This window comes from Danio aesculapii, chromosome 8, assembly GCF_903798145.1.
Source record: "Danio aesculapii chromosome 8, fDanAes4.1, whole genome shotgun sequence".
NCBI classification, from domain to species: domain Eukaryota; kingdom Metazoa; phylum Chordata; class Actinopteri; order Cypriniformes; family Danionidae; genus Danio; species Danio aesculapii.
Window position 1 is genome coordinate 34,640,598 of NC_079442.1, and position 27,152 is coordinate 34,667,749.

The 27,152-nt window shown below is 34.9% G+C and overlaps 2 protein-coding genes across 2 annotated transcripts; one reads left to right on the top strand and one right to left on the bottom strand.

Moving 5' to 3' along the window:
• The first annotated feature begins 319 nt into the window (after positions 1 to 319).
• On the top strand, positions 320 to 11,929 carry cpox (coproporphyrinogen oxidase). The gene is made up of 7 exons (XM_056463820.1): positions 320 to 993; positions 3,938 to 4,081; positions 4,286 to 4,396; positions 4,483 to 4,624; positions 7,446 to 7,664; positions 9,319 to 9,423; positions 11,193 to 11,929. Exons 1-7 carry the CDS (start codon positions 450 to 452, stop codon positions 11,275 to 11,277), a joined length of 1,350 nt encoding a protein of 449 aa, XP_056319795.1. The 5' UTR covers positions 320 to 449; the 3' UTR covers positions 11,278 to 11,929.
• Positions 11,930 to 17,286: 5,357 nt separating this feature from the next.
• On the bottom strand, positions 17,287 to 26,247 carry prrg1 (proline rich Gla (G-carboxyglutamic acid) 1). Its single transcript, XM_056463821.1, has 4 exons — positions 26,176 to 26,247; positions 25,580 to 25,622; positions 24,994 to 25,154; positions 17,287 to 21,206 (listed from the first exon to the last, which is right to left on the bottom strand). The coding sequence occupies exons 2-4, from the start codon at positions 25,587 to 25,589 to the stop codon at positions 20,733 to 20,735; spliced, it is 645 nt and encodes a 214-aa protein (XP_056319796.1). The 5' UTR covers positions 25,590 to 25,622; positions 26,176 to 26,247; the 3' UTR covers positions 17,287 to 20,732.
• Between the last annotated feature and the right edge of the window lie 905 nt (positions 26,248 to 27,152).

Genomic DNA, 27,152 nt, shown 5'->3' on the forward strand with positions numbered 1-27,152 from the left:
TAATCTGAAGGGGTTAAAACAGATCCTAACATCTTTTTGAAAGCGAGAAACATTAGGCATGGCTTTCAACAACATAGAATTTATGAATAAACAACTTGCCAATTTATAGATAAAATACTTGGCAAGCAAAAACGTAAAACTGCAAAGAAATATATAAATTGTCAACACTTATCTTTTCAATAATCTCGGAAGTACACGTTTAGCGTGTGATTCAACATCCATGGTATATGTAGTCCACGTCAGTCTGAATACCGCGAAGCTCACTGATGAAAAAACTCGATTTCCCATAAGACCCCTCGTCGCTCTCTCAAAACTCAAGAAGTCACGCCTCCGCGGGCAGAACTGTTGAAGAAGCTACGTGCGGAGCCGCATATAGTAACTTTACACCCATTTATGACACTCTTATCAATTGTGAGCTCGTGGACAGACGTGTTCGCTCAGCAGACAACATGACTTCGTTAGCTTTGTGCACAATAAACAACTCCGCGAGGTCAATAGCAAGACTGTGCCGAGTGTCCCGCTCTGCGCATGGCACAGATGATGTACACTCTTTCGTAGCCCGTTACTCGACCCTGCGTAAATGTAGTGCCTTTCTTCCGGGAGGAAAATGCTCATTCATAAAAACGGGAACCAGGCAGATGTGCCAGGCGTCGCCGGGGAGGATCTCTCTTGGACGGTACGGTAAAGGCGTGTTTCTGGCTGCAGGAGCCGCGGCTGTCACGGGTGTTCTCGTGGCAGGTGTAAGTCACTTTCAGCGGGCAGAAATGGCAACGAAGATCTCCAGGGTTGAGGAAGAGGACGGAGACATTCGGCAGAGGTGCAAGTCGTTTATGTCTCCACCAATCACTGACATCAAGCTCCTGGAGCGGAGGAAAGACGAGATGTCGACGAGGATGGAGATGCTCATCATGGAGACACAGGCGGCTTTCTGCAGAGCCCTGGAGCAGGTGGACGGAGGCTCGTTCAGGGTGGACAGGTGGAGCAGAAAGGAAGGTTGGCTTTTTAATGTTTATATTATTGTTCATTGACATCATGATGCTTTAACTTTAAACTGTATTTTATAATGAGGTTTTCTCTGTGTGTTTTGTTCTAAAAACAAGTCTGGATGAAATATAAAATATATGTGTAATACAACTTGTGGCACACATAAAATTGAACGTAGAGCAAACAGTGTTGGCTAAAGTCCTGATTTTTGTTTAAGATATTCCCACATAAAGAGCACAGAGGTGTAATAACTATGTTACCTCCTTTTAATTTGATTAGGAATCCAAATTTTGAGATTAAAAACATAGATACAAATATATTTCTATGTTATATAGAAAGTTGGTCACACTGTACATTAAGGTTCCACTAGTTAATTTTATTTCATGTATTTGAGCTATTTCAGCGTTATGGGTGTGACATTTGGAGTAAAAACTCAAAACTTAAATTCGCAGAGAAAGTATATGTTAACATTATATTGAAACATCTGTTTATGTTTACCAAAACAACTCGCAACAGAGTTATGGGATCAAAAAAAATATCAATCTGTAAACATTTGTTATATTTTAAATGAGGAAAATGAACATGCGTTATGGATGTGACAAAAAAGTCTGCAACTTTACAGTATATAACATACTTAGTAGAAATTCTGTGAATAAAACTGCACAACCCAAAAGAAAGTTGCTAATCAAATTGATAAGAGTTGGCTCATTATAGATGACATGATTGATTTTATTTGATTTGACATTTTTGTATTTATGAGGTAAAAGTGTCATTATGTATGTGACCCCTCTCCGTTATGGTGTGACAGATGTGAAATTGGCACTTGTGTGACTTTGCTAAATGAAATATAATAGTTTGAAAACATTGACAGAGACATTTTTGAGTAATAATAATAATAATACATTTTATTTGTAATGCGCTTTTCTTAAACCCAAAGCGCTACAGAACAATAGAACAACAATAAAAACATAAAATACCAAAAATACACAAATAGTTAAAATTGACAGAAATCCTCATAGATTAAAAGCAATACTAAAAAGATGGCAATTTCTTAAAACCCTCCAGGGAACTGGCATTCCTGATGGTTGTAGGTAAAGCATTCCTGAATTTAGGCATGTGGTAGGAGAATGCCCTACCTCCTGTAGTGTGGAGTCTGCAACGAGGCTGGAACAAAGTGAGACCTGATGCAGACTGTAAACAGTGAGAAGAAGAAGAAACAGTCACCAAATCACAGATATAACCAGCAGCTGAACCATGAACCGCTTTATATGTTAAAATCAGGGTTTTAAAAAATAGTTTTTAAGTACTGTTAAATAATAATAATAAATAAAATTTGTAATGCGCTTTTCTTAGACTCAAAGCGATACAAGGCAAAATACTAACAATACAAGGCAAGCAGAAACGCACAACAATAAAAAGATGCAATAAAACCCCAAATATGTAGAAAGGTTTTCGCTATTTTGGTTGAAGCTTGGTTTTTTTCATGGCAAGGTTGACATTCGCATGGAATTGCTCATTTACTAACATGGACAATGAACAATACATGTATTACAGTATTTATTCAAGCATCTTAACATTAGTTAGTGAAAATTCAGTCATTGTTAGTTGCTAAAAAGCTCAACTTTGAATATTAATAATGCATTAGTGAATGTTGAACAATGTGTATTGTTCATTCTTCTTAATTCAAGTTAGTAAATGTATTAACTCACGGAGCCTTATCGTAAAGTGTGACCAGAAACTCTAAATATCTCATCAGGGTTATGGGGTGCATCATAACAATTAGATCTCAGTGGCTCAGTTGTTAGCACTGTCGCCTCACAGCAAGAAGGTCTCTGGTTCGAGTCCCAGCTGTGTCAGTTGGCATTTCTGTGTGGAGTTTGCATGTTCTCCCTATGTTGGCATGGGTTTCCTTGGGGTGTTCCAGTTTTCCCCACTGTCCAAAGACATGCACTACAGGTGAATTGAATAAACTAAATTGGCCACATTGTACAGTATGTGTGTGAATGAGAGTGTATGGGTGTTTCCCTGTGATGGTTGCAGCTGGAAGGGCATCCGCTGTGTAAAACATATGCTGGAAAAGTGGCTGATTCATTCCACTGTGGCGACCCCTGATGAATAAAGGGACTAAGCCGAAGGAATGAATGAATGAATCTATGAAAGACATTTTAATCATAGATTCAAATGAACAAAACATTTGTTTCATAATATTAGTTAATGAAAAGAAAGTCACTGTTAGTTTTTGTTAACTCACAGTGTCAGCTAATGTCAACACGCTCAACTTTGGATTTTAATAATGCATAAGTGAATTATTATTAATAAATACTGTACTAGTATGCTAGTATCATTCTTCTTCGTTTACATGAGTAAATACATGAACTAATGGAACCTTATTGTAAAGTGTGACAAGAAAGTCTAAATGTCACAGAATTTATGAAATACATCATAAATATTAGATAAATATCTATGAAAAGACATTTTACGCATTACTTCGAAGTTATCTCATTATTTCTACATTTACATCATAATTTGTGTCAGAAAGGTGTTCGAAAAATGTAAAAATATTAAATATTAATAAATAGCATACAATAATAGGATATTAACAACCAGAATAACCATAAAATTAAGTCACTTAAGAGCAAAACCATTTGTAAGTTTTAATGATTACTTAAGTCATTACAAGTGATTAAAGTTTACAACAGTTTTATCTTCTGACACAATAAATTCTTGCAATTTTTAAATCTAGATGGACTCTATAATTGGCTGTCAGTGTTTTTATAATTATGTTCCTTATATTTTTTAATAAAAATGATAACAATAAAAAAAAAGAAATGTGTGATCTAAAAAAATGTCTTTAGCTTTGTTCAGAGTAAAAATAGAAACATGAATAAATTAAGTATTTTCTATAATCTTCATGCCGATTTGACTTTCACTGTTTCTCTTGTGTCTGCTAAAGGTGGTGGCGGCATCAGCTGTGTGATGCAGGACGGCAAGATTTTTGAGAAAGCGGGTGTGAACGTGTCTGTGGTGGATGGAAATCTCACAGAGGAGGCCGCCAGGCAGATGCGCAGCCGTGGAAAAATCCTGAAAGGGAAAGATGGTGAGACACTGACTTCCCTTTTCAAAGTGAACGCAGAGAGTGACTGAAACCAGTTTGTTGTGTGTTCTGTTTTACTTCTAGTTTTTAATTCTGAACTCCGTTTGAACCACTAGTGGTCTTCCTGATAGTCTTAAAGATCATACAATTAAGAGGAAATGACCACATATGTTTTAGTTTTACAATATCATTATATCCGTGATCCAGGAAAGCTGCCATTTCGTGCAATGGGTGTGAGTTCAGTCATACACCCCAAAAACCCCCACATTCCCACAGTGCACTTCAACTACAGATACTTTGAGATTGAGGAAGCAGATGGTGAGTGCTTTTACAGTCGCGTTAGTAGAGATGTTGTTATCTACGAGCACCACTCATCTTTATCTCCATCTCCCTTCTTTTCATAGGCACAAAGCAGTGGTGGTTTGGTGGAGGAACGGATCTCACTCCTGTTTACATTGATTTGGAAGATGCCACCCATTTCCACAAGACTCTGAAGGAAGCGTGTGACAAGCACCATCCTAAATATTACCCAGACTTCAAGAAGTGGTAGGGATCTTATTCCTGTTGTGAGCTGGGTAGATTATTTAGAAATCGTAAAATGCTACTGATTACATGATGAAAGTTATAGTTATTAACAATTTGGATTACTCGTTGTCGATCGTTTTATTATTATTTACTGTAATTTAGTACAGTACTGTCTCTTCTTACAGTGAGACCTGGTCAAGACGGCAGGCAGAACATAAAGTTTCACACGAAAATCACAGAACAAATACCACAAAATTACTAAATCACCATTCATGAAAAAGGTCAGACCATAAAAAAAAACAATTACAAGTATAATTTAAGATGTTGTACAGAAGATGTTTAAAAGTACTCAAAGTTGGAAGTGTGTCAAGATAAAGCTGATTTTGCTGGTCATTCCAAGCCCTAGGAGCATAAATGGAAAAAACACGTTTGCCAAGTTCTCACAATATCCTTGGGACAGAAATGCAGCGTTGAGAAGCCTTTCCAATAAATTAACCGCGGTTAATTTCAGCTGACTACTTTTAGATTTTTATTAAAAATCTTCATCTAACTTTTTTTACACATACCAATTAATAATAATGTAACATTTGCAGCATGGGATGCGCATCATTCATGCTTTTAAAAGTGCGAATGAAACCATTATTATTATGACCAAAATATTTGTGATTATGATTTTTCTCATAATTGAGCAACCCTAGTGGGTGTCTTAAGGAGCAGAAATCCAACATATGGGCTCTTGTATTGCTGTTGAGTCATCACTCATATTGCAAGTCATATCTCTCCAGCCCCTCATTTGGGATGCTTTTCATGAACTGGCCCCCATGACAAACTATTGAATTTGGCATATATCATCATCATCATCATCATCTAAAATGTGTTAAACATTAAATTACAGCAGAGTTTCCACAGGGGTTAAGGTAAGAACTGTAGTGGGCTTGTTATTTGGTGGAAAAAAAAAGCGCAATAAAAATATTATAATTGTTAAATCACTTATTAATTGTTAATTATTATAATATTAAAAAATATTAATTATTTAACACTTAAACACTAAAAAACATTTTTTTAAATATATTATGTTACCTGCAGTTCAACACAGCCTAACATTTTTATAATGATCTATATAATAATTATCCTAAATATTTCTGACCAACATTTTTATTTCAGTGCATTATTATTATTATTATTATTATTATTATTATTATTCGGCTTCAAAAACTGAATGTAATGCAGGCTGAGACTCTATATATCACATTTAAAAAGAAAGTTGAGTCCCCTTTATTGTTTTATTTTTTCTCTTTATTCGCTTTGCACGGTTAACACAGGAGCTCATAAGAATTTTATTCATACAGATCATATTCAAATGTAAATAACATGAGGCACAGTATAATTTTTAGAAGAGAAAAATTAAAAGAGAGAAAAGAATTGGGGAGAGTCAATTAATCATGCATAGTTTTCTGCTATTGTGTAAATAAGTAAACATGTAATTTGATTATAAACTCTGGGATCCAATTACGTAATCCAAAGACCATGTAATCAGTGAGCATCCAGCACTGGTCAGTCGGGTGTGTTACAGCTGTTATGGGTGTGTATGCGGGTGTGTGTTTTTTGTGAGCTTTCTATCTTCTGGGTGGATTTGAACTGTTAAGCAGTGATAACATTTCCCATTATTTGCAGAATGCAGTAAACTACCTGACAAAAGTCTTGTCGTTGATCCCAGTTGTATAAGCAACAAATAATAACTTGACTTCTAGTTGATCATTTGGAAAAGTGACAGAAGATAGATTTTTTCCAATGAATCATCTGTTGAACTGCATCCCAATCATCATAAACACTGCAGAAGACCTATTGGAGCCTGGATGGTCCCAAGAAAGTTCTCATTGAAATCAGTCAAGTTTGGTGAAGAAAAAATCATGGTTTGGGGTTATATGTGTATGGGGGTGTGCAAGAGATCTGCAGAGTGAATGGCAACATCAACAGCCTGAGGTATCAAGACGTTTGTGCTGCCCATTACATTACAAACCACAGGAGAGGGCAAATTCTTCAGCAGGATAGCGCTCCTTCTCATACTTCAGCCTCCACATCAAAGTTCCTAAAAGCAAAAAAGGTCAAGATGCTCCATGATTGGCCAGCCCAGTCACCAGAGATGAACATTAATGAGCATGTCTGGGGTAAGATGGAGGAGGCATTGAAGATGAATCCAAAGAATCTTGATGAACTCTGGGAGTCCTGCAAGAACGTTTTCTTTGCCATTCCAGATCACTATATTAAGTTATTTGAGTCATTGCAGAGATGTATGGATGCAGTCCTCCAAGCTCATGGGAGTCATCCACAATAATAATTATTTTTCCACTGCACCATGACTTTATATTCTATACTGTACATTATTTCTGTTAAACGACTTATGTCTCAGCAAAGTCAGGCCTTACTGCCCTAATTAAATAATTAAAAATCATGGCATGATCATATTTTATTTTGGTAAAATAAGCGTAATCTAGAGGCCTTTGCCTTTCATATAAGCCACTTCTGATACCAAATGATCAACTAGAAGTCAAGTTATTATTTGTTGTTCCTAAAACTTGGATAGACGACAAGACTTTTGTCAGGTAGTGTATATTAGCATCCACAGCATCCCATGGTAATATTTTGTTTATGAAAATCGCTCACTGCTACGTTCAGCTTGACAATGTATTAATACTTCATCAGATTTTATTTTCTTATTATAGTCATCCTCACTATGAAGAAGCTTTAAGATATATACTCATATTGATACAAACTTTTCTGTGATTAATCACTGGTAAACATAAGATTAGCATCACCTATAGTTTTATTTTTTATTTTCTAGGTGTGACAACTACTTCTACATCCGCCACCGGGGGGAGACAAGAGGCATTGGTGGGATATTTTTCGATGATTTGGATTCCCCTGATCAGGACGAGGTCTTTAATTTTGTCAGGAGCTGCGCGAAAACTGTGGTGCCTTGTTACCTGCCCATTGTATACAAACATCTGAATGACTCCTTTACTCCTGATGAGAAGGACTGGCAGCAGGTCAGAAGAGGCAGGTCAGTTAAAGAAAACTGTCTAGTGTTCAGTAAAATTTATTTTTATAGAACCAGAGATGTCATTTATTGCTTAAATACACATTTCTGTATTGTCTTAAATGTGTAATTGCTTTTATTTTTCCCTCAAATACGTCTATCACGTGCAGATTAAAGCATTGCGTGGGTTAACGGCGCCATCTAGCGAATGTGTTTTGAGCTTTCCTGCATAAGTTTAGAAAGGAGACATCTGTGACCTAAAATTATTTATATTATTACAACCATACAATTACCGTACAACACTAATTACTGTTTTTACATTACTGTGAGGGTTGGGGTAGAAGTAGATGTTAATAAAGTACAATTAATGAGCATTTTAGTAAACAATAATTCTCGCTAGCTTTTAGCCACAGCAGTATACCTTCTAGTAACATGTGCCTTCCTGCAAAATAATTCTCCAGTTTTTACTTCTGTTGTTCAATATGATTGTTGAAATGAATTATTGATGATGCAAAAGTAGTGACGTAATTGGGTATATTTTTACTGTGCAATCTAAAATTGCCAGTCAGAACAGAGTAAGTATAATGATTTTATTTTGTGTGGCCTAGTGTGCAATGTTTATTTTATGAAAATATCTGCTGATAGGATTTAGCCTCCTTTCTGCGTGAATGATTAATGGATAAAGAGATTCTGGCTAATGAATTTTCTAATAATCAAATAATGAGGGAAAAGAGTTTCACATTTTTTAAAGCTTACAATATAAATGTCTCTCAAGCATCAAATCAGCATATTAATTGATTTCCTTAGGGTCATGTGAGGGGTCTTAAAGTCTTAACATGTCTTTAATCTCAAAAGCTAAATTTTAGGCCTTAAAAAGTCTTAAATCTACTGAAATGTTGTGTTGTAGGTCTTTAATCTTTTTTTTAACAGGTCTTAATTTTCTTTTGTGCATGTATAGCTACCCAATCTGGCCTTTAACACCCATACAATCACCAACATCCATCTCAATAAAACTTTAAACTTTAATTTAAAAATAGTATTTAGTTTTACTTTACAGTAACATTTGCTCAAAAGTTCTCCATTTATTTACTGCTGAGGATACTGACCTATGGTTTTTATCATTAAATTATTATTATTGTAGACTGAACTAATTGACAGCTATGTTTTGTTCTATTCTTGGTCAGGGTTATAGGGTTTGTAAATGGATATGTTTGAAAATAATAATAATAATTAAAAAAATCTAACAATTATTATTATTATTGTATAATTAAATGTATTAAATTGTAATCATTTTTGATAGGGCAAGTGAAGATCTTTTCTAACTGGGATATTCGACAAAAAATCCTTAGCATTTAGCCCTGCCTAAGTCTAAAATTTCATTCATAATGGTCTTAAAAAGCCTTAAATTTAACTTTGTGAAACTTGCAGAAACCCTGTTGACATTGGGAGCAAAATTCAGCGTAGCCACTACAGGAATACAATAATCATTAGAATTTTATGAATAATATGTAAAAATATGGCTCTACTGCATTTGTCATCAAACAAATGCAGCTTTAGCACAATTTCATATCATTTCAATTTCATATAATAAGTATATATTATTTATTTATTTTTAATTACATTTGATGTTATATGTCAGTTGTTCAACAGCTAACAAAGCTCTGTCTGTGTTTCTTAGATATGTGGAGTTTAATTTAGTGTATGACAGAGGGGTGAAATTTGGTCTGGCCACACCGGGGTCCCGCATCGAGAGCATCCTGATGTCTCTGCCACTTACTGCAAGGTAAATTACTTTGCATGAGGAAAATATGTGTCTGTCATATCAGCTGCTGCATATTACTCTCATGCCCTTTAACTATTTTTGATAACTTTAAAAACATTGTTTACTGTACTAAAATCATGTACAGTATTAATTGTGACTAATCAGGTACAAATATTTATATCAGGTATTAATATTTAATTACAATTTTTCTGTGTATTTCTGGACGTGTTCATGAGAGCACGCTAAATAGAAAATACTAGCGAATAATTCTATATTTCAGGTTTTATTACCGCACAAAATATTCCCATAGCTTCATTACAGTTAAAGCACAGAAGTCTCTTGAAATTGTTTAACAATGTTTTTGGGTTTTTGGGACTTTGATTGTTTCAGTTCCCTTGCTGTTTACATAGGGTCAGAGAGCGCTTGAATCATCTAAAATATCAACTTTCTGAAGATAAATAAAGCTCTGTGGTGTTTAAGACATGAGGGCTAATAATTAATGACTGACTTTTCATTTGTGGTGGGAACTAAGCCTTTAGGCCAGTGATGCCCAAACTAGGGCCCGCGGGCCAAAGTTGGCCCATAGTAACATTTGATTTGGCCCACCATCCCATCTGAGATGAGAGGGAGAATAATGGGTAAGGTTGTGGAGATCGTGACTAATTTAACATAACCCTTATGTTTGTTTGTTTAATTGATGAACTACAAAACAGCAAAGTGAAATGAAATGTTTCAATTATATGTTGTAAATAAATTGGATTTATTAAAGAGTCATGAAATCCTTAAGTACATTTTCAGATGTTGATATACAGTATGTGTGTGGCACGTTGCTAAAACCACACTATAGAACACCTCTGTTTCACTAGTGAGTGAAAAATGATTATTTAATAAAATAAAAAAGCATGGAACTCCATTGTGTTATAAATGAGATTTGTTTATGGTTTTATTGTATTATAAGTATAGTATTGGTTAAAAAAAAGTCATTATTATTGATACGGTAAATTTTTTTTTTCTATTAATTTTTAAATATTATTAAATAAGTAAAGTTACCATGGCAAATAATGTAATACAGTTTGGTATATTTAGCTTCAGCCCACCACACTGAATCAAGTTTGGTTTTTGGCCCTTTATAAGAAAAGGATTGGGCACCCCTGCTTTAAGCTGAATAATTAGACCCCTTTAAAGCAGTCGAACCTTTGTTTCTATGCGTCCACAAAATAATTGCACATACAAATGAAGAAAAATGTTTTTGCTGCTTGTTCAAACTACTTATTTTTATTATTTTATTATTATTTGTAGCGTTTTTTCACCTTTTATTGTGATAGGGTAGTGAAGGACTGACAGGAAAGCATTGTGAGTGGAGAGAAGGGAAGGATTGGCATAGGACCTCGTACTCGGGTCACTGTGAGTACCATAGTGCTAGAGTATATGTCAGCGTACTTAACCACTAGGCTATTGGTACCGACCAAACTTATTTAAAATGAGCTGAATCAACATATTTCCAGAAGTTTTTTGGGGGGCCAACTTAATTGTTTTATGTTCAATCCACTTGAATTAGTAAAAACAATTGAGTGAACTTAATTGATTTGTGTTGGGACAGCATGAAATCGTGTGGAACCCAGCATTTTTAACAGTGTACAATAACTTTAAACAACAGAAGAATTTTGTATTCCTCATGATACGAGCGTTTTAAACTTCAAAGTAATCTCAGACAGGACCTCTTCTTTCTTTACTGCGTCTGTCGGCTGTTTAATATTTCAAACTTACAGTCCATAAATGTTTGATTCCAGGTGGGAGTACATGCATGAGCCCACGAAAGGCACTAAAGAAGCCGAAATGCTGGAGATCCTGCGCAACCCTAAACAATGGATCTGAGCGAAGGGGAAAACTCACTCATCCATGGGGAATGCGAAAATGGAGGCTGCGTCCTCGCTGTAATGCCAAATATGTCTGAAGCTTTTAGATATTAATACGAAACACATTTACTAACACAGAAAACGAACCGATTCGCTGTGCATTTCTGACCGTCCTCAGCTGTAATCATCTCTCTCTGTCTGTCTGTGGCAGTCATTATGGATCGACTGGAGATTCAGTGTTTCCTCCTGTGACAGAGTTTCTTGGTTACAGCTTGGTTTCTGCTTGCACTGCTTTAATCATGACTGCTGCTGTATACTAAACCCGTAATGAGCCTGCTGGGCTGTTTTTGAATGGATGTGTCAGTCACGTATGCCTAAATGGTCATGTTTAATGAGTGCTGAATCCAGCATAGTGCTGTTGTTATTGCGTTTCTAACACGCTTCATTTTCTTTGTTTTTGTGTTTGTTTCTTTTTACATATTTTAATTCGGGGATCAGAATTGGAAGTATTCTCAGGACTTCATAATGTTGAGATTTTTGTGTAATACAAATAGTGTTTTATACGTTGTATAATCTTGATATTTTATGTCTGTCATTTACACTGAAAATAAAAATACACTGAAATTTTTCAAGTGCACTTTCCATTAAATATACACACGTGTCCTTCAAAACACTGGTTAAATGTGCTTCTTTGAAACACTCTGAAGTATTATTTACTGATTTATATATATATATATATATATATATATATATATATATATATATATATATAAAAATAATTAGGGATGCTCCGATTGATCGGCTGGAGATTGGTATCAGCCGATATGTCGCATTTCATGACTTGATCGGTACTGGCTAATCTGGCCAATTATATTAGGTAAGGCAAGATCTCATACTTAAGCTACAGTCACACTGGACTTTGTGTGTGCGAAATTCTGTCGTGCGGCACTGCGAAAAGGGGCGGGATAAAACAAGATGATTAGACATTAAAAAAAAGCCAGCGATTGCTCCATGTTTTAAATTTCTGCCCAGAGAAGTCCTGTTTTGATCCTCGGTTGGTCTCACGCAGTCAAGTGATGCGATTTCGCTGGTCAGAGTTCACCAAGCTTGAACTTTGCACCGCAGCAAACTGCGAAACTTAACGCATGACCCTGCGTTTCCGGTCTGACGCATTCGCGTGCGTATGAATGGAAGTCTATGGGGAGAAAAGTCAAGTTTGACCGCAGCTTTAAACAGTAATTGTGCTTATTTAATGGCGAAGTTATATAAAGTTTGAAGCATCCAAATCGCTACTCTGTATCTGCGATCACCATGACAAGGAATGGATACTCCGTATCAGTTCCAAAAATACTGATCAGAGCATCCCTATATAAAATTTACATTTTCCTTTCTCTCCTTTAAATATCTGTAGTGTGTGTGTGTATATATATATATATATATATATGTATATATATATATATATATATATATATATATATATATATATATATATATATATATATATATATATATATATATTATTTATTTATTTTAAACTGTAAAAAAAAGTCTTAACAGAAAATTCATTTATATTCAGTGTTGGAGGTAACGCATTAAAAGTAACGTGAGTTATGTAATAATACTTTTCAAAGTAACAAATAATGCATAACTTTAAAAAAGTAATAACATTCCAGTTAAAAAAAATTAATGCAAGTTACATTTCAGTTTAATTAATTGGCTTTTAAAAGAAAATCTGGCTTTTAAATCACACACACAATGACAGAATTTGCTCCCTGCAGTAACAGACAGAAACCAAGATGGCAGACCAGAGCTTTAGATTTCTACAATGGAAGTATTCTCATTATTATTAGGTCAAATGGAAGAAAAGGAAAAGGTTATTGTCTCAATAGACTGAGTTTACTGTACTAAGACAAAAAGTACAAAAGTAGCAAGCGCATTGCTTTAAACTGTATATGTGGCACGTATAGCTCAGGGGTCAGAAAGTTCTCAGAAGATAACATTATTCTACGTTATTACTTTTGGATGGGTTTTTTAAGGTAGATGAAGGTTATACAATGCGTTATCAATTGCTCCTCTATTTATTAAAAGAAAAAAAAAATCCCTGCAAGTTCTAAAAGAGATCAAGCCTCAGCCAGGTAAAAAACAAAAAACAAAAGTAATGTAACGCATTATCATATAAAGTAACTAGTAACGCAATGAGTTATTTTGTTGGGGAGTAACTCAATATTTTAATGCATCACTTTCGAAAGTAACTTTTCCCCAAAACTTTTTTATATTTTATGTATTTTTTCTTCAGGTTGATAAGCATTCAGGTCTGACATTCTACTAATAACTTTTACAAGAAAAGAAATGACAGGCTGATCTCACGAGAAAATGTAAGTATTTGACGTTTTGTCAGTTTAGTGGCTAATTCGAGTTCAGTCATATGAAAATGTACGATTTTAAAAAGGACGCGTGACACCCGATCCCACCTCTAAGCCCAACCATCATTGATGAGAAAATCGTACAAAATTATATGAATTAGCCACTAAATCAAAAAGTTACAAATTGCTGTGAGATTGCATTGGAAAAATTTCAGTGTTTGGCTGCACCAAACTTGAACACAAAGCATTTCCAATGCTATCTTATGGCAATTCGTAACTATTTGATTTAGTGGCCAATTCGTATTTAAAATCGTACATTTTCATATGACTGAATTCGTATGAATTAGCCACTAAATCAAAAAATTACAAATTGCCATGAGATTGTGTTGGAAATGCTGTGTTCAAGTTAGCATTTGGTGCAGTCAAACACTGAAAATGATCCAGTGTGTACAGAAACAAGGTTGTGTAATTTATGGCCATTGCACATTACTTCAGCATGCAAATCTACTCATTACGTTAATAAATAACTTAGAATGACCTTTGTGTGCTTGTTTGGAGGTAGACAAAGCATATTAAGTGTTAAATGTGGAGCTTTGCATAGTTTTATTTTTGATTTTAACATATACACTGAAAATAGAAAACTAAAATAGTAAAACAGTTCAAACTAAAAACACTGTACATTTAATTCATTTTAGAAATAAATTTGTCAGGCAAGAAAAAAAAAAAAAAAAAAACAGATGTTTTTATTTGACCAAAAATTCTACAAAAAAATTTAAATATTAATGCAATTAATTAGGCAATGTTAAATATTCACCATCATTACTAAAGAAATTACTCCGATATGTTGAGTTTGGTTCTCAAGACAAATGTTTTATTATTGTAAAAATTATATATATATTTTTCTGATTAAACCTACAATTCTTTCATATGAAAACTTCCCAAACTGTAGAACAAGTCTTTGTGAGAAAAGGACAAAAATCAGACAAATTAGGGCCAAAAACTTTTATTACAAATAAAGTTCAAGCTCAATCGTTACAAAAAATTAAATTTGTTCTTAATACATTTATATATACACATTATTTATCTATCTCTGAGTAAGGCTTAAGCAATAAACACCACCACAGTCACTCTCTTCACTACCACAGAAATATCAGCCTGCGAATGTACAGCAAAAATCATCAGACTGGATTTCAAACCACGGTAGCTTTATTTCACGTTACCTTTAAAAACACAAACCTCTGTAGGCAATTGAGACTGTTAAGATTTGGATTTTCACAAAGCTTGGAGTTAGTGCTGGTGATGCATTTTATTGCATATTTATGTACCATGAGCTTTTCGTTGATGAACTGAGAATAGAAACTGTAGAAATCCAAACAGCATTCGCCATGTTTTTTTTAGTTTTTACTCATTTATCACATCTCGTCTCACACAATACTTTACACGTCAATTAATATTCCTTTTACAAAGAGCGATCGGTGCCCTGAAAATAAAAGTGCATTCACTCAGTTACTGAAGAAGTACAAACTGTTTTGCATTATATTCCTTTTTTCACAACCACACAAAATTTCACGCCCAAAAACACAATTTCCTGATATTTAATACTGAATGTTTCCTCAACGGCTTCTTCCTGTAATTTGATCCTATTCTGAAATGTTCTTGCTTTTGTTTGGGGCCTGAGGTAGAAAAACAAACAGAGTAAAAAATGTAGAACAAAAAGTATGAGGTAAAAGATGACCGTTGGCTGCAGACCTGAAATCTAAAGTCAAAAATCCAAAACAAACATAATAAAGGAACACTTTACTTGAAATTTAACACAAGCTGCATTCAAAATGTATTTTTAAAGCAAGAATTAAGCCTCGCAACCCAAAATGGTAGATTTATTTAGAAATAATGCAAGCGGATTTCTTTATTAAGAGTGAAAAGCTGTAAACTCGCCCAATAATGGCATGTTTTTGTTGGCCTGTTCAACAACACACTTGTAATATACTCTGGCTATATTTATTTGGGATTCGAGACTCTTGATTTAATGATATTTCTTGAAAGTTCATCCAATTTCCTCATAATTTGCTTCTACTCATGTGGTTGAACTTCTGTTGAACACAAAACAAGATACTTGAAGAAAGTACATCCATTGAACATCCATTGATATCCACAGTAGCACCAAAAAACACCATGCAAGTCAATGGCTGTTGTTAATTGAACATTCTTCAGTTTAGTATATCTGTATGTTCAACAGAAGAAACTCAAACATGTTTGGAACTAGGGCTGGGCTGATAAAACGGTATCGGTATTTATAGAATGAACACCATTGTCAATAACGATAAAAAAAAAAAAAAAAACGTTCGGTATGAAGCGATATAGCTTTATTAAGATGTGGCTGCTGAGCGCGCACCTTGGAAGGAATGCCAATAAGCTTAGGGTTATTTTCAATCAAAGCGCATGGTTTGGCATGATGAGATATTTTTGTTTTTTGACTATTAAAACGATTTGCCTTAGTAATGTTGGTAAATTAAAATAAATGGTTAAATAAATTCTAATATACTTAAATGAATTGTAAAAAAAAATATTCAATAATTATCGATACTGAATGATGTTCAACATTATATCATGATCATTTTTTCTGTGTCGCCGAGCCCTATTTGGAGGTTGAGTAAATGACAGAATTTTCATTTTTAATCTACCACTTTAACTTTAACTTATCTTACAAAACAAAAAAACTATTCAGGTCATTGTTGTTCTCATAGCTTGAATTACATTGAACTGCATTCTAATGTGCTTCATTTCACTGTCAATGCTGTTGATTCAATTATTGATAATAACCAATAACTGGTTTAAATTATATTATAACACCATAGAGCCACCCAGGCTCACTGGAAATACATGCCTCAGCCTATTTTTCTGCTAAAAGTTGCAAAATACGTTGCTCCGAGTACGTTTTGTTGCATATTTCAGTTGACAGTCCCAGTAGACTGATTACATTTAGTGAATCTGAAATACGTTACATAGGGTGTGTTTTGTTGTCCATTTCAGATACACATCCTTTTTGTGAGTGTTTACAAGACAAAGGAACACACACCTTACTGCCTTTTTTGTTGACAAGAAAAAAAGAAGCGCAGTGCGATTTTATGTCGCTAGGCAACGACTGAATCAGCTGGGTATTGTCCGCAAGTGTTGATGTTGACATTGTTAAAATATTATTATTTATTAATATTGTGATATTTAAGATTTGTGCAGTTATGCAGCGCCGGATAACTCAAAACAGCGACCGCTAGTCTCTCCTCTATCTTTAAAAGCCTCTGTAGTTGTCTTGACAACACAAACACTTCAGGCACCTCGACGGAAACCCCGCCTCTGCTTTCATTTGATTGGAGAATGAAACAGAAGTGACCTTATTTACTCAAATAATAAAAGGAAAAACTCCACGATAATATCATAAAGATATTCAGAAAAAGGAAAGAAATTGTGTGAGACTGATGATGGCAGGCAGAGAAGAGAATAACATCAAATTTACTGTCCTGTCCCACAAACGCTGCATTAGAGAAACGGTAATTAGTTTTCTGTGATTTGAAGCAAAGATGACATACTGCATACATAAATACATATAAATGTTCATAGATTTAAAAAAAATCTAAATATTAAAAACTTTCAAGGATTTGAAATTATGATTACCTTTAAACACGTCTTAACAGGTTTGTGAAAATAGTCCATTAGTGTGAAAAGGAACACTTATTTTTAGCTTCATACTGCACTCTAGTGTTCATTTTACATAAAAACTGTAGTAAAACATATGTTGAAGTATGTTTTTGCGATCTGACAAAACCTAGGCTGAAGCACACATTTTCAATGAGCCTGTGTTGCCATAAAGTCTTCAAGTAAAGTGTTTCCAAACAAATTAAATCCCTACCATTGGGAAAAGAGTTTGCTTTGAATGGACCAGATACGATCTCGACTACATTTTTGATACAAAACTACAATGCGGAAACAAGTGGAATCGAAAAAACTTGAATAAAGTATGAAACACATCAGATATCGGTTAAAACAACCAGAGTGGTCAAGGTAGTCATAATCGTTAATTATAACATTCTCTAAGAGGTTAGAGAAACTAAAGTTATTTACCGTAAAGCAAATCTATAAGGAGCCGCTCACAACATACAAAAGCATGAGCCTTGCTCCTTAATTCCCACCATTCCCAGCTTGGGATGCTAAATATGCCCCGTTTAATCCTTCCACAATTGCTCCAATCCACAAACTGTGAAAAAAAAAAAAGGACAGCGCTGTTGCATAGACCACCGGAATGCAACCAAACAACAAACCTTAGACCCCTTTTGCACAATACGATATTTCAGTACTGTACATTCCCACAGCAAATATAAACCTAAATCTCACAGACACTGACTTGCTGCCCGCTGGAGCCAATTCAGGATTAACAACCATGATGCTACATTAAATCAAGAATTTGTTCTGTCAGCACTTTTTCACCCCCCAAGCATGATTTCCCATTGCTAATCCACGGTTAGCCATTCAGCGGAAACATTTCCAACACACCAACTCAAACGCACAGTGTTTAACGCCTCAACTAGAGGGAGAAAATGAATCAATTGAACATCGAAGATTGCATAGAGACTCCTATGCAATTATAAAGGTTAAACAGCAATAGCCTAAGCTACAACGGTTATTATCTCCAAAGGCTACAACGAACCTGCAGGTAGAGAATATCAGTAAACATTACAATTCACAACTTCCTGAAAATATTGTGCATTTGTTTCCTCTGAACGTTATTCTGTAGAATATTCTAGGTCTAAATGGTCCCTATGTGAGGCCACTAGTGCTGTCACAGTACCAGCATTTCACTAGTCAGTGTCAATAGCACAAAAAAGTCATGCTTTTTTTAAATATTAATTTGTATTCTATTTTTATTTGACTATTTGGAAATGACTGCTGTATGTAAAAAAAATCATCTAAATTAATGCTACTAAAATAAGTAAACAACTTATAAACACATCACAGGTCACATAAGTGTCAGGTCTATTGCACTTACACTGCTAAATTTAAATGCTGAAATTTATTACAGCATTTGAACATTAATTTACTTGACAGCCACGTTTTGTGGGCCTGAAAATGTGAAATTCTGAAAGCAATAGTGCAAGTTTTTCAAAGCCATACTGTTACTGTATGACCAAAATGAAAACAGCAAAATGTCTGTACAAGACTGTTTTGTACTGCCCAAGATCCTTATCGATATTTCCAACTATTGGATTTCAGTACGCAGTATATTTTGACACAAAGTGAATTTGGAGAAAAAAAGGACCCTGTTCCAACCCTGTTCCCAGAGGCACACCAACAGTACATATTTTGGATGTCTCCCTAATCTGACCCATTCATTTGAGGTTCGGAAATCTCTTCTAATGCTCTGATGAGTTGATTCAGGTGTGTTTAATTGGTTGAAAATGTGTACTGCTGGTGTTCCTTCAGGAACAGGGTTGCACTAGACTATCGGCACCGACAGATTCAGCTCACATTTTAATAGGGTTATTACTCCAAAATCGAAATATGTCTAAACTTCACAATTTTATGTTGAATAAGTTTTGCGAATGTGAATAAATGAAAGTTCAAACACACATGAGGCACATCAAAGAGGTTCTGGAAGAAAAAAAAAATCATAAATTTTTCTCCATAGTAAAATAAATGGGAACTATCAGAAAATGACACTTGTAAAAAAACTTAAGTAAAAAAGCACCTCAGATTAGCAACTGAGTTTACCTGCGCAACAAACAAGAATGGCTCTGAATGGCTACAATGCTCAATGCATTGTAAATACAAACAAACCTTGAACATTCTTCACACAAATACACAAGGGAGAGTTGGAAAACAGCCGTCTATCAGCACATACCAGTTACACAAAGGCTGGTACTGTAGCATTTCTCCAATTTAAGCACCAGTACTACTGACAACACTAGAGGCCATAACTAGGAAAATAGTTTTTTAGGACTTACTAAGAAGAATGTAACTTGTTGACATAACAGTACTTCATCATCATTAGACGTGGGCTTGGATTCAAGCTGCCGTGAGTTCTGTAATCATCTCAGTACTGGGGGTGTATTACAGAAAGTTTCATATGTTGTGTCTTAACAGCTCTGCACAAGACGTTTGGCCAGCGGAGAAATTAAAATGGTCGTGCCCAACTGAGCCTGGTTTCTCTCAAGGTTTTTTTTCCCTCACTTTCGCCATTTAGTGAAGTTTTTTTCCCTCTCCGCTGTCGCCTCTAGCTTGCATGGTTCGGAATCTATAGAGCTGCGCATCGTTGGATTTGCTCTTCAATATTTGGACTCTCAGTAGTGATTATTAAACCACACTGAACTGAGCTAAACTGAACTGAACTTAAACACTACAAACTGAACTACACTGTTCCAATTTACTGTGACCTTTTATGTGAAGCTGCTTTGACACAATCTACATTGTATAAGCGCTATACAAATAAAGGTGAATTGAATTGAATTAAGATTTGACACGTTAAATTAGGATTTTTTTGGCTAATTTTACCCCATCTTACAAAACTGCATCTAATCTGTTGTTAGGAAATTTAAATTGAGTCATCAAGTTCGACAAGCCAACACTGCACAAGCTGCTGATGAGTTCACCTAAACAAAACTAAGAAACGTCATTAATCTCCACTACAACTTTGTCAAGTTCGGATGTTTCTCCAATACCACCTTCCTATCTGTAGTTAAGATAAGATAACACACATAATAAATCCTGTCCTGTAATAGCTTTTCTCCTAACTGAAATTTCATTGGTTACCAAACAGATAGGATAAGATTTAAAAGCTAGGATCTTTCTGTAATACGCCCCTTGAAGCATGATCACATTAGTTCATTTTGCTGCATATAAAATAAAATAGTTATTTTGCTAGTAATAGAATTGAATGCCTGTAGAAGTAAAAAAGTTTAAAAATTAAATAAAATAAACAGCCAAACCATGTTCACATCCTACAAATCATTAGTTATGAAAACAAACTAATAGAGGTGAATAATAAATGACAGAGTTTACAGTATTGGCGGAGGCCTCAAAATGCATCTCTTCATGATGCTGGATCACATGCCTGGAAGATCCGTCACTTTCCCTGGGAGATGACAACCGTGCCACCGTGGTTGCTGATGATGTCTTCATATTGAGGAGGAGGCTCTGCTTCAATCTGTATATCTGTATGGCCCACAGCTTCTTCATATGAAGGGGGCGGGTCACCCCGACTGCCCCGCCCTGGTGTGAGGTCAGCGCCGGGGTAGGCAGGGCTACTGTGGGCACTGATCTCCGAGTGAGGACTGATGTCAGGATGGTAGTCCCGACCCCATTGGTCCATTGACACCACAGACAGTGTTGTGTCTCTTTGGGGACGCCCGATGGCAGGGCTTTGCTGGGATCTTTTGCGGGAATGGCATCTCCAAACTGTGATGGAGACTGCAGCAATAAGCAGCAAAACCAGCAGCAGGGGTAGGATTAGGTATAGGGAATGAACACCACCAGCGATGGACTCCAGTCCTCCAGGTCTGGGGCTGCTCTCTCGCTGATACTCCTCCCAAAATCGCCTCTGGAGGAGTCACAGGGTGGTAAAAACACAATTAGATAAGGGCAGTGTCTCAAATTTACATAACAGGTCAAATTAACTTGTTTGTGGTGAAAACAAACCACACCGTTTCCGTTGTACTGACTAATGCACTTGTTAAGTGTGAAGTCACCTGAAGCAGCTTCCAGGTACAAGCACTACAGTATATCAAACTGTATGGGGAGACTCATCAAATGGCGATAATAAACGTTTTTAAAGTGATGTAATACTTTCGAAAATCACGATCGCAATATATATACATATCCATGCCGATTATCAGATGGCCAAAAAGTGATAACATTTTTTATAAATTGTTACAATTTTGTCTCGAGACTGTTGTGTACACTATAATTTTACATAAAATTCACTTTAATGTGTGATATGACTAAAAAGCGGTCATAAATGAATATTTACTCAATTCAAATGACTCGGACCTGGAAACAATATTCCATACGTCACGACTTAAGCAGATAACCAAGACTTGCGCAACATAAAACAATGACAACTCCATACAGAACAGAACTGAGAATACCTTTTGGATTACACCTTATTTCACAAGTTAGAAATATTATACAGAACTCAATTGAGAATTTGAATGACATAAAATTTATTGATTATTCAAAAAGGAATTCTGTAGAATATATACACCTATAAAATTAACTAATAGTGCAAAGTTTGTCATAAGAAAATATGAACACCTGAATATTTGAAATGCCTTGAATTTGAAAGACGGATGGGTAAAAACATGAAAGATTTCATTATTAAGATGTATTATTTGTATCTAATATAATAATATGCATCATAATATCCATTTTGTGGGTCAGGGGAGAAAAACATTACATTTTCCAAAATGCAATATCCTGAACAACTTGGTGTTGAACTTCTTTTTACAAATTCAGTATTTGGTCAATTCAGATTTCAATTAAACTTAATGTGGAATATAATTGATTCAATTTCTAACTCATAACATTAAAGGACGATGATTCCTGACTTCTGAAATTTACACAACCTTAGACAAAGAGCAGACAATTATTAAAATAAAAACACCTTTTCACAAATTCTAAAGATTAAATGGCCACACTGTACAATAAGGCTTCATTAGTTAATGTTAATGTGTTTACTTACATAAACCAAGTATGAACTAGGTTTGCACAATATATCATTTCATCATTGAAATTTGTGCATATGAAATATCTGCAATGTTGTGTCTGAATTATAGTTGACCAGGGGTCTATTCTTCGAACCTTGCTTAAATGATCTAAGATGATTTGGCAGATCCTGGATCTTTTAATCTTGATAACTGATCTCTGGCTAATTTGGTTCTTCAAACAAATTCACGAATCAGATTAAAATGTCTGGATGAATTGATATGAGATCGCTGCGTGTGTTGTGAAGGACAGATCTATCGATCCTTGAAATCATGATCAGCAATGATTGGCTGATGGTACAGCAGCATAATGACATCATCTGATTAATACTCAATTATCCATGTGATCAAAATTACATAAAATTTGCAGTAAAGGGTTTGTTAAATATGACACGCAATAACTTTCCACATTTGTTGTGAGCATACACTTTCATGTGTCAAGAGTATTCATCATGTATTTCAATGTATATCAATGTATTTAAGAAGATTTTCTTTATTACAGTAGCCTAGGCCTACTCAAGTTTTTTTAATCGGCGTAACGAATAACTATAAATTAATTTTACATCAAAAAAGCATTTTGATATTGGTAAAGGTGTCTGTAACTTTTGCGAAGCATCAAATCACCGGCATATTAGCGGTCAAAACATGTGCATGACTGCATAAATTATTATCCTTTTTAAAAAAAAGCCGAATATTGTGCATGTACGCATTTGTATCTAAAAAATTCATATCAATAAACGTTCTCTTTGAACCACCAGGTGGCAGTCTTTGTACTTTTATTTCGGAGTGCAGATTGCATAAGTTTTATTAATATATATTTTTTTACTTTATAGTTAAAAAATATATATATATTTACTATTTTCCCAAGTGTATATATACTGTAAGAAAATATCAGCATTTGGTAAATACTTTCAGTATTACCTTTGCTTGAACTGACCAAATCTAATCCTGTTTATATGAAATAAGCCTGCTCCCTAGCAGGTCTGAGCTAACAGAACTGTTGCTATGACAACAACTCTCGGATCAGTTTTGAAGAACGAAAACATCATGGATCATGTCAAATCGTCAACAACCAAATCCAGCTAATTGAGTAATCCACGTATGAAGAACGGACCCTAGGAGCTACAGAACACATGTGGTTTGTTGAGTTTAACCATAACAGAGGGAAGTTTATCATTTGCATGTGTTTTAAGACTTTCAAGAGAATTTGGGCACAAAAAAGTATGTTTGGAGGTGTAACAAAGATTAATTGTATTCAGTTATTTATAATATTTATGCAAAAAAAAAAAAAAAAATTTTTCTTACTTAAAATTTCTGTTTTGTTTCTAGTCCAAATACCTACATTTCAAAGTGAAAATAAGATTATTTTAATTTAATAAAATAATTTAGCTTGTTTTAAGGAAAAACTCAAAATATTGACTTATTTCTTCTGAAGGTGAAAACAAAACTTGATCTACAAGAATTTTTAGATATTTGGACTAGAAACGAGACATTTTTTTTATTCCCCAGAAAAGTCAAATCAAACCATCTAGTCAAACTGTATACATATGGCAATATTTATCGCAGAGAATCAAAATATCGCAATCTGATTTTTCCAATATCGTGCAGCTTTACTATGAACAGTACTTGTACAGCATTTATTAATTATAGTTCAACATTTACCAATGCCTTATAAAAACCCAAATAAACACATTAGTTAATGCACCATGAGTTAACAATCTAACAATGAGCAATTGTGTTTTCATTAACTAATGTTAACTAACATGAGCAAATACTGTAATAAATGTACATGAACTAACAATAACTAATACAACCTTATTGTGTTACAGAACAAATAATTAATAAAAATAAATGTATGCATGTTTCTGAAGCTTTTTTTCCCCACAAAAGAATCCACAAATTTCTGCTAAAATAGCAACCAAAATACTGTGCACCTTTTAATTTTTTTTAACTATACATCTTCTTTTAATATTTTAATTAGTGATAATTATCATCATTACTAATATTATTGTAATATAAGAAAAAAGTAATACTACTATATTAATTCACCACTGCTTGCCCCAGCTTTTCTTATTTATGAATAAAACAAGGTCTGTGGTGGTGAATATAAACTGACAGCATTTTTCTGTTTTGCTCTAAAACAAACCAATTTTTTGTAACAAGTAGGATTGTTTGTGGTGTGTGCGCAGTTTGTTTTAGAACAAAACATTGACACACTGAGACAATTATGAGACTACCATAGACCTTATTTTACCTGTGAAAATATATAAAACAGGTAAATCCCCAAGTGAAACAAGTGGTGAAATATTCCTGAAAGTTCTGACACAACAACTACAGCACTCTGCTAGATTTCTTTCCCAAACCATCCAGCCCTTTCTGGAACATTACATCATTACATATTCAGCTGATGACTGTTCTGCTGTTTTGTGTATGCACGTACAGTGTAAACAACCACAAGACCATTCCGAAGCTTAATGACATATTTAATAATCCCTAAAAACCGTACACCCACTGAGCCTTTCCTGTTGAGATTGCTCACTTCCCTGCCCAGAGGAAATGCCACAGAATGGAACGACTAAACGGAAATAGTTCAAGTTCGTGCACAAACATTCACCCCAATCTCACCGTTTTCTCATCGTTCTCGAATGCCTCCCTGGCTTCTTCGTAATTGCAGATTTCCTCTCTGCATTCTCGCTGAATGTTCCCTTGTTTCATCTCCTCCAAGAAGAAGTTTGCTCTCGGGAGCCTCCGCAGCACAGAGTGCGCGGCATCTGCTGGCAGGAACACTGGCAAAGATACAAACAATAAGCCTTCAGCACACAAACCAAGAGGGGGGCTACTATGACCGACATTCTTTGAAATGCCCGTTTCTCCCAGGCACAGGGAATTTGTGAAAGAGAAGCCTACTGTTCCTCACTTTTGAGCGTGGGAGAAATAAAACAGATGATATATTGTGTGATCCATAAATATCGGATTAGGCATGGATTAAATATTAGAGGCGCTCTGAGGGCCAAGACCCCTGTTGATAATCTGTAACTAATACTAATTAGAAATTGCTGACAAAATGATGCATCACCTTTACGTGACATCCATTAGATCACTACAAGGCTCAGTATACACACACACACTGCATATCATAGCAACGTAAAGAAACACAAAGCAGCATCCTTACACATATCACAGAAATAAAGTATAAAATATAAGGACTCACCGGCTCCCATGATTCCTGCAGCTTTTCAACAGGGAATCTGGACCTTGAGAGTGACAGGACAGACAACCGGATTTAATCATCGACCACCTATTTATATCACTTGTGCGCATGCTTTTTCCAAATTATCAAATTCAAACAAACAGCAAAATTGGCGATGAATTTTGTCATGAAGTACTACAGAGAGTCGTCTTTATGTCAAGTCACAATAAACAGCTGACGTTAAATGTATGTCCAAGCACATAAATCATCCTGTATAGCTCAAGGACTGTTAGCTTACTAGCATGTATAGGACACATTCAACCATAGTCAGCAAACGAATAAAAACGGACACATTTTTAAAAGCATTAAGCATTGTTATCTCATATCGACACGTAAAGCTTACGCATCGATGTTAAAAAACATGGTAACATTAAGCAACGTGTGTCGCTAATTCAGTCCCATATTTGTGATGAATATCGACTGAAGCTTGTCGACGAGGTTTTAAACATTACAACTATACAACTCAACGTTACCGTCGATGTGCCCTAATATTGGCCCTTTGTATACAATAATTAGAAAACACTACGAGCTTAAATAACATTAAAAACTGTGTTTACCCGTTCCGCCCAAAAGTGTATCCCCGTTACTTCCAATGTCCTGATTTGGCGCATGCGCACAAGGCGCAGCAACCCGCCAGAATTAACCAAATAGAGGTCTCTGCTTGTAATGAATCACAGAGGACCGCCGACACTGGTTTCAGGGTATGGGGTGTAATTACAGAACGAGTTTCTTTCTGCGCAAATCCCCTTTCTGATTGTAGGAATATGAGACAGGAGGGAATGGGTAATATATCGGCTTATCTGTAATGTATTAACCTACGGCTTGTAATGTATTGTCAGAACAGACTAAAGAGGAATGTGAGAAAGTGAATGATTTCATGCAATCTTAATTGATTGTGGTAAAAAAAAGCCTCATTATTACATTATTTTGCACTTTGACTTTGAAATAAATTTTAAAAATCTGTTATTTACATTTTAGTGTGTTCTATTAACTAAAAATACCAAAAATATCGACTTAATCAAAATGTCTAGAGAAAAATGTGTCATGCAAAAAATAAATAAATGAATAAAATAACATTTGGACAAATAAAAAACAAAGAAAATAAGGGAAAATAAAAGTAATAGAGAAGACCAAAAAAGTACAAATGAAATGTAGCTAAACAAACATCATTTAAAATATGCAATGATATGATATTGTTAAAGGGACATCCAAAATGATTCTTTTCAAAAATATGGGTGACTTTTTGACAAGTCAATGGTTACAGTTCTTTGAGAGAAAAAAAAACACACACATTGACAAAACAAAATAAAAACCTGTGGCTGCTGATGATATATTGCAGTCAAGCATGCCTTTATGTGAAAGGAAGCACTCCAGATTGTTATAAATGAAAGCAAGTTTGTTCAAGGGTTAAATATAATGATAATATATATAATGTTTATGAACTAATTGTGCTAATTATACTTCATGATAGCTCAATTGTCAAAACCCAGGTGAAAAAAATGATGTCTGCATAATTGTTCCAAATTATTTATAT

Coding starts and splice junctions, on each gene's coding strand:
- prrg1 (XM_056463821.1), bottom strand. Junction 21,207..24,993: donor TCGAGAACGATGAGAAAACG/GTGAGATTGGGG, acceptor TGACTCCTCCAG/AGGCGATTTTGGGAGGAGTA.
- cpox (XM_056463820.1), top strand. CDS start 450: ATGACTTCGTTAGCTTTGTGCACAATAAACAACTCCGCGAGGTCAATA. Junction 4,625..7,445: donor TACCCAGACTTCAAGAAGTG/GTAGGGATCTTA, acceptor TTTATTTTCTAG/GTGTGACAACTACTTCTACA. Junction 7,665..9,318: donor CAGCAGGTCAGAAGAGGCAG/GTCAGTTAAAGA, acceptor TGTGTTTCTTAG/ATATGTGGAGTTTAATTTAG.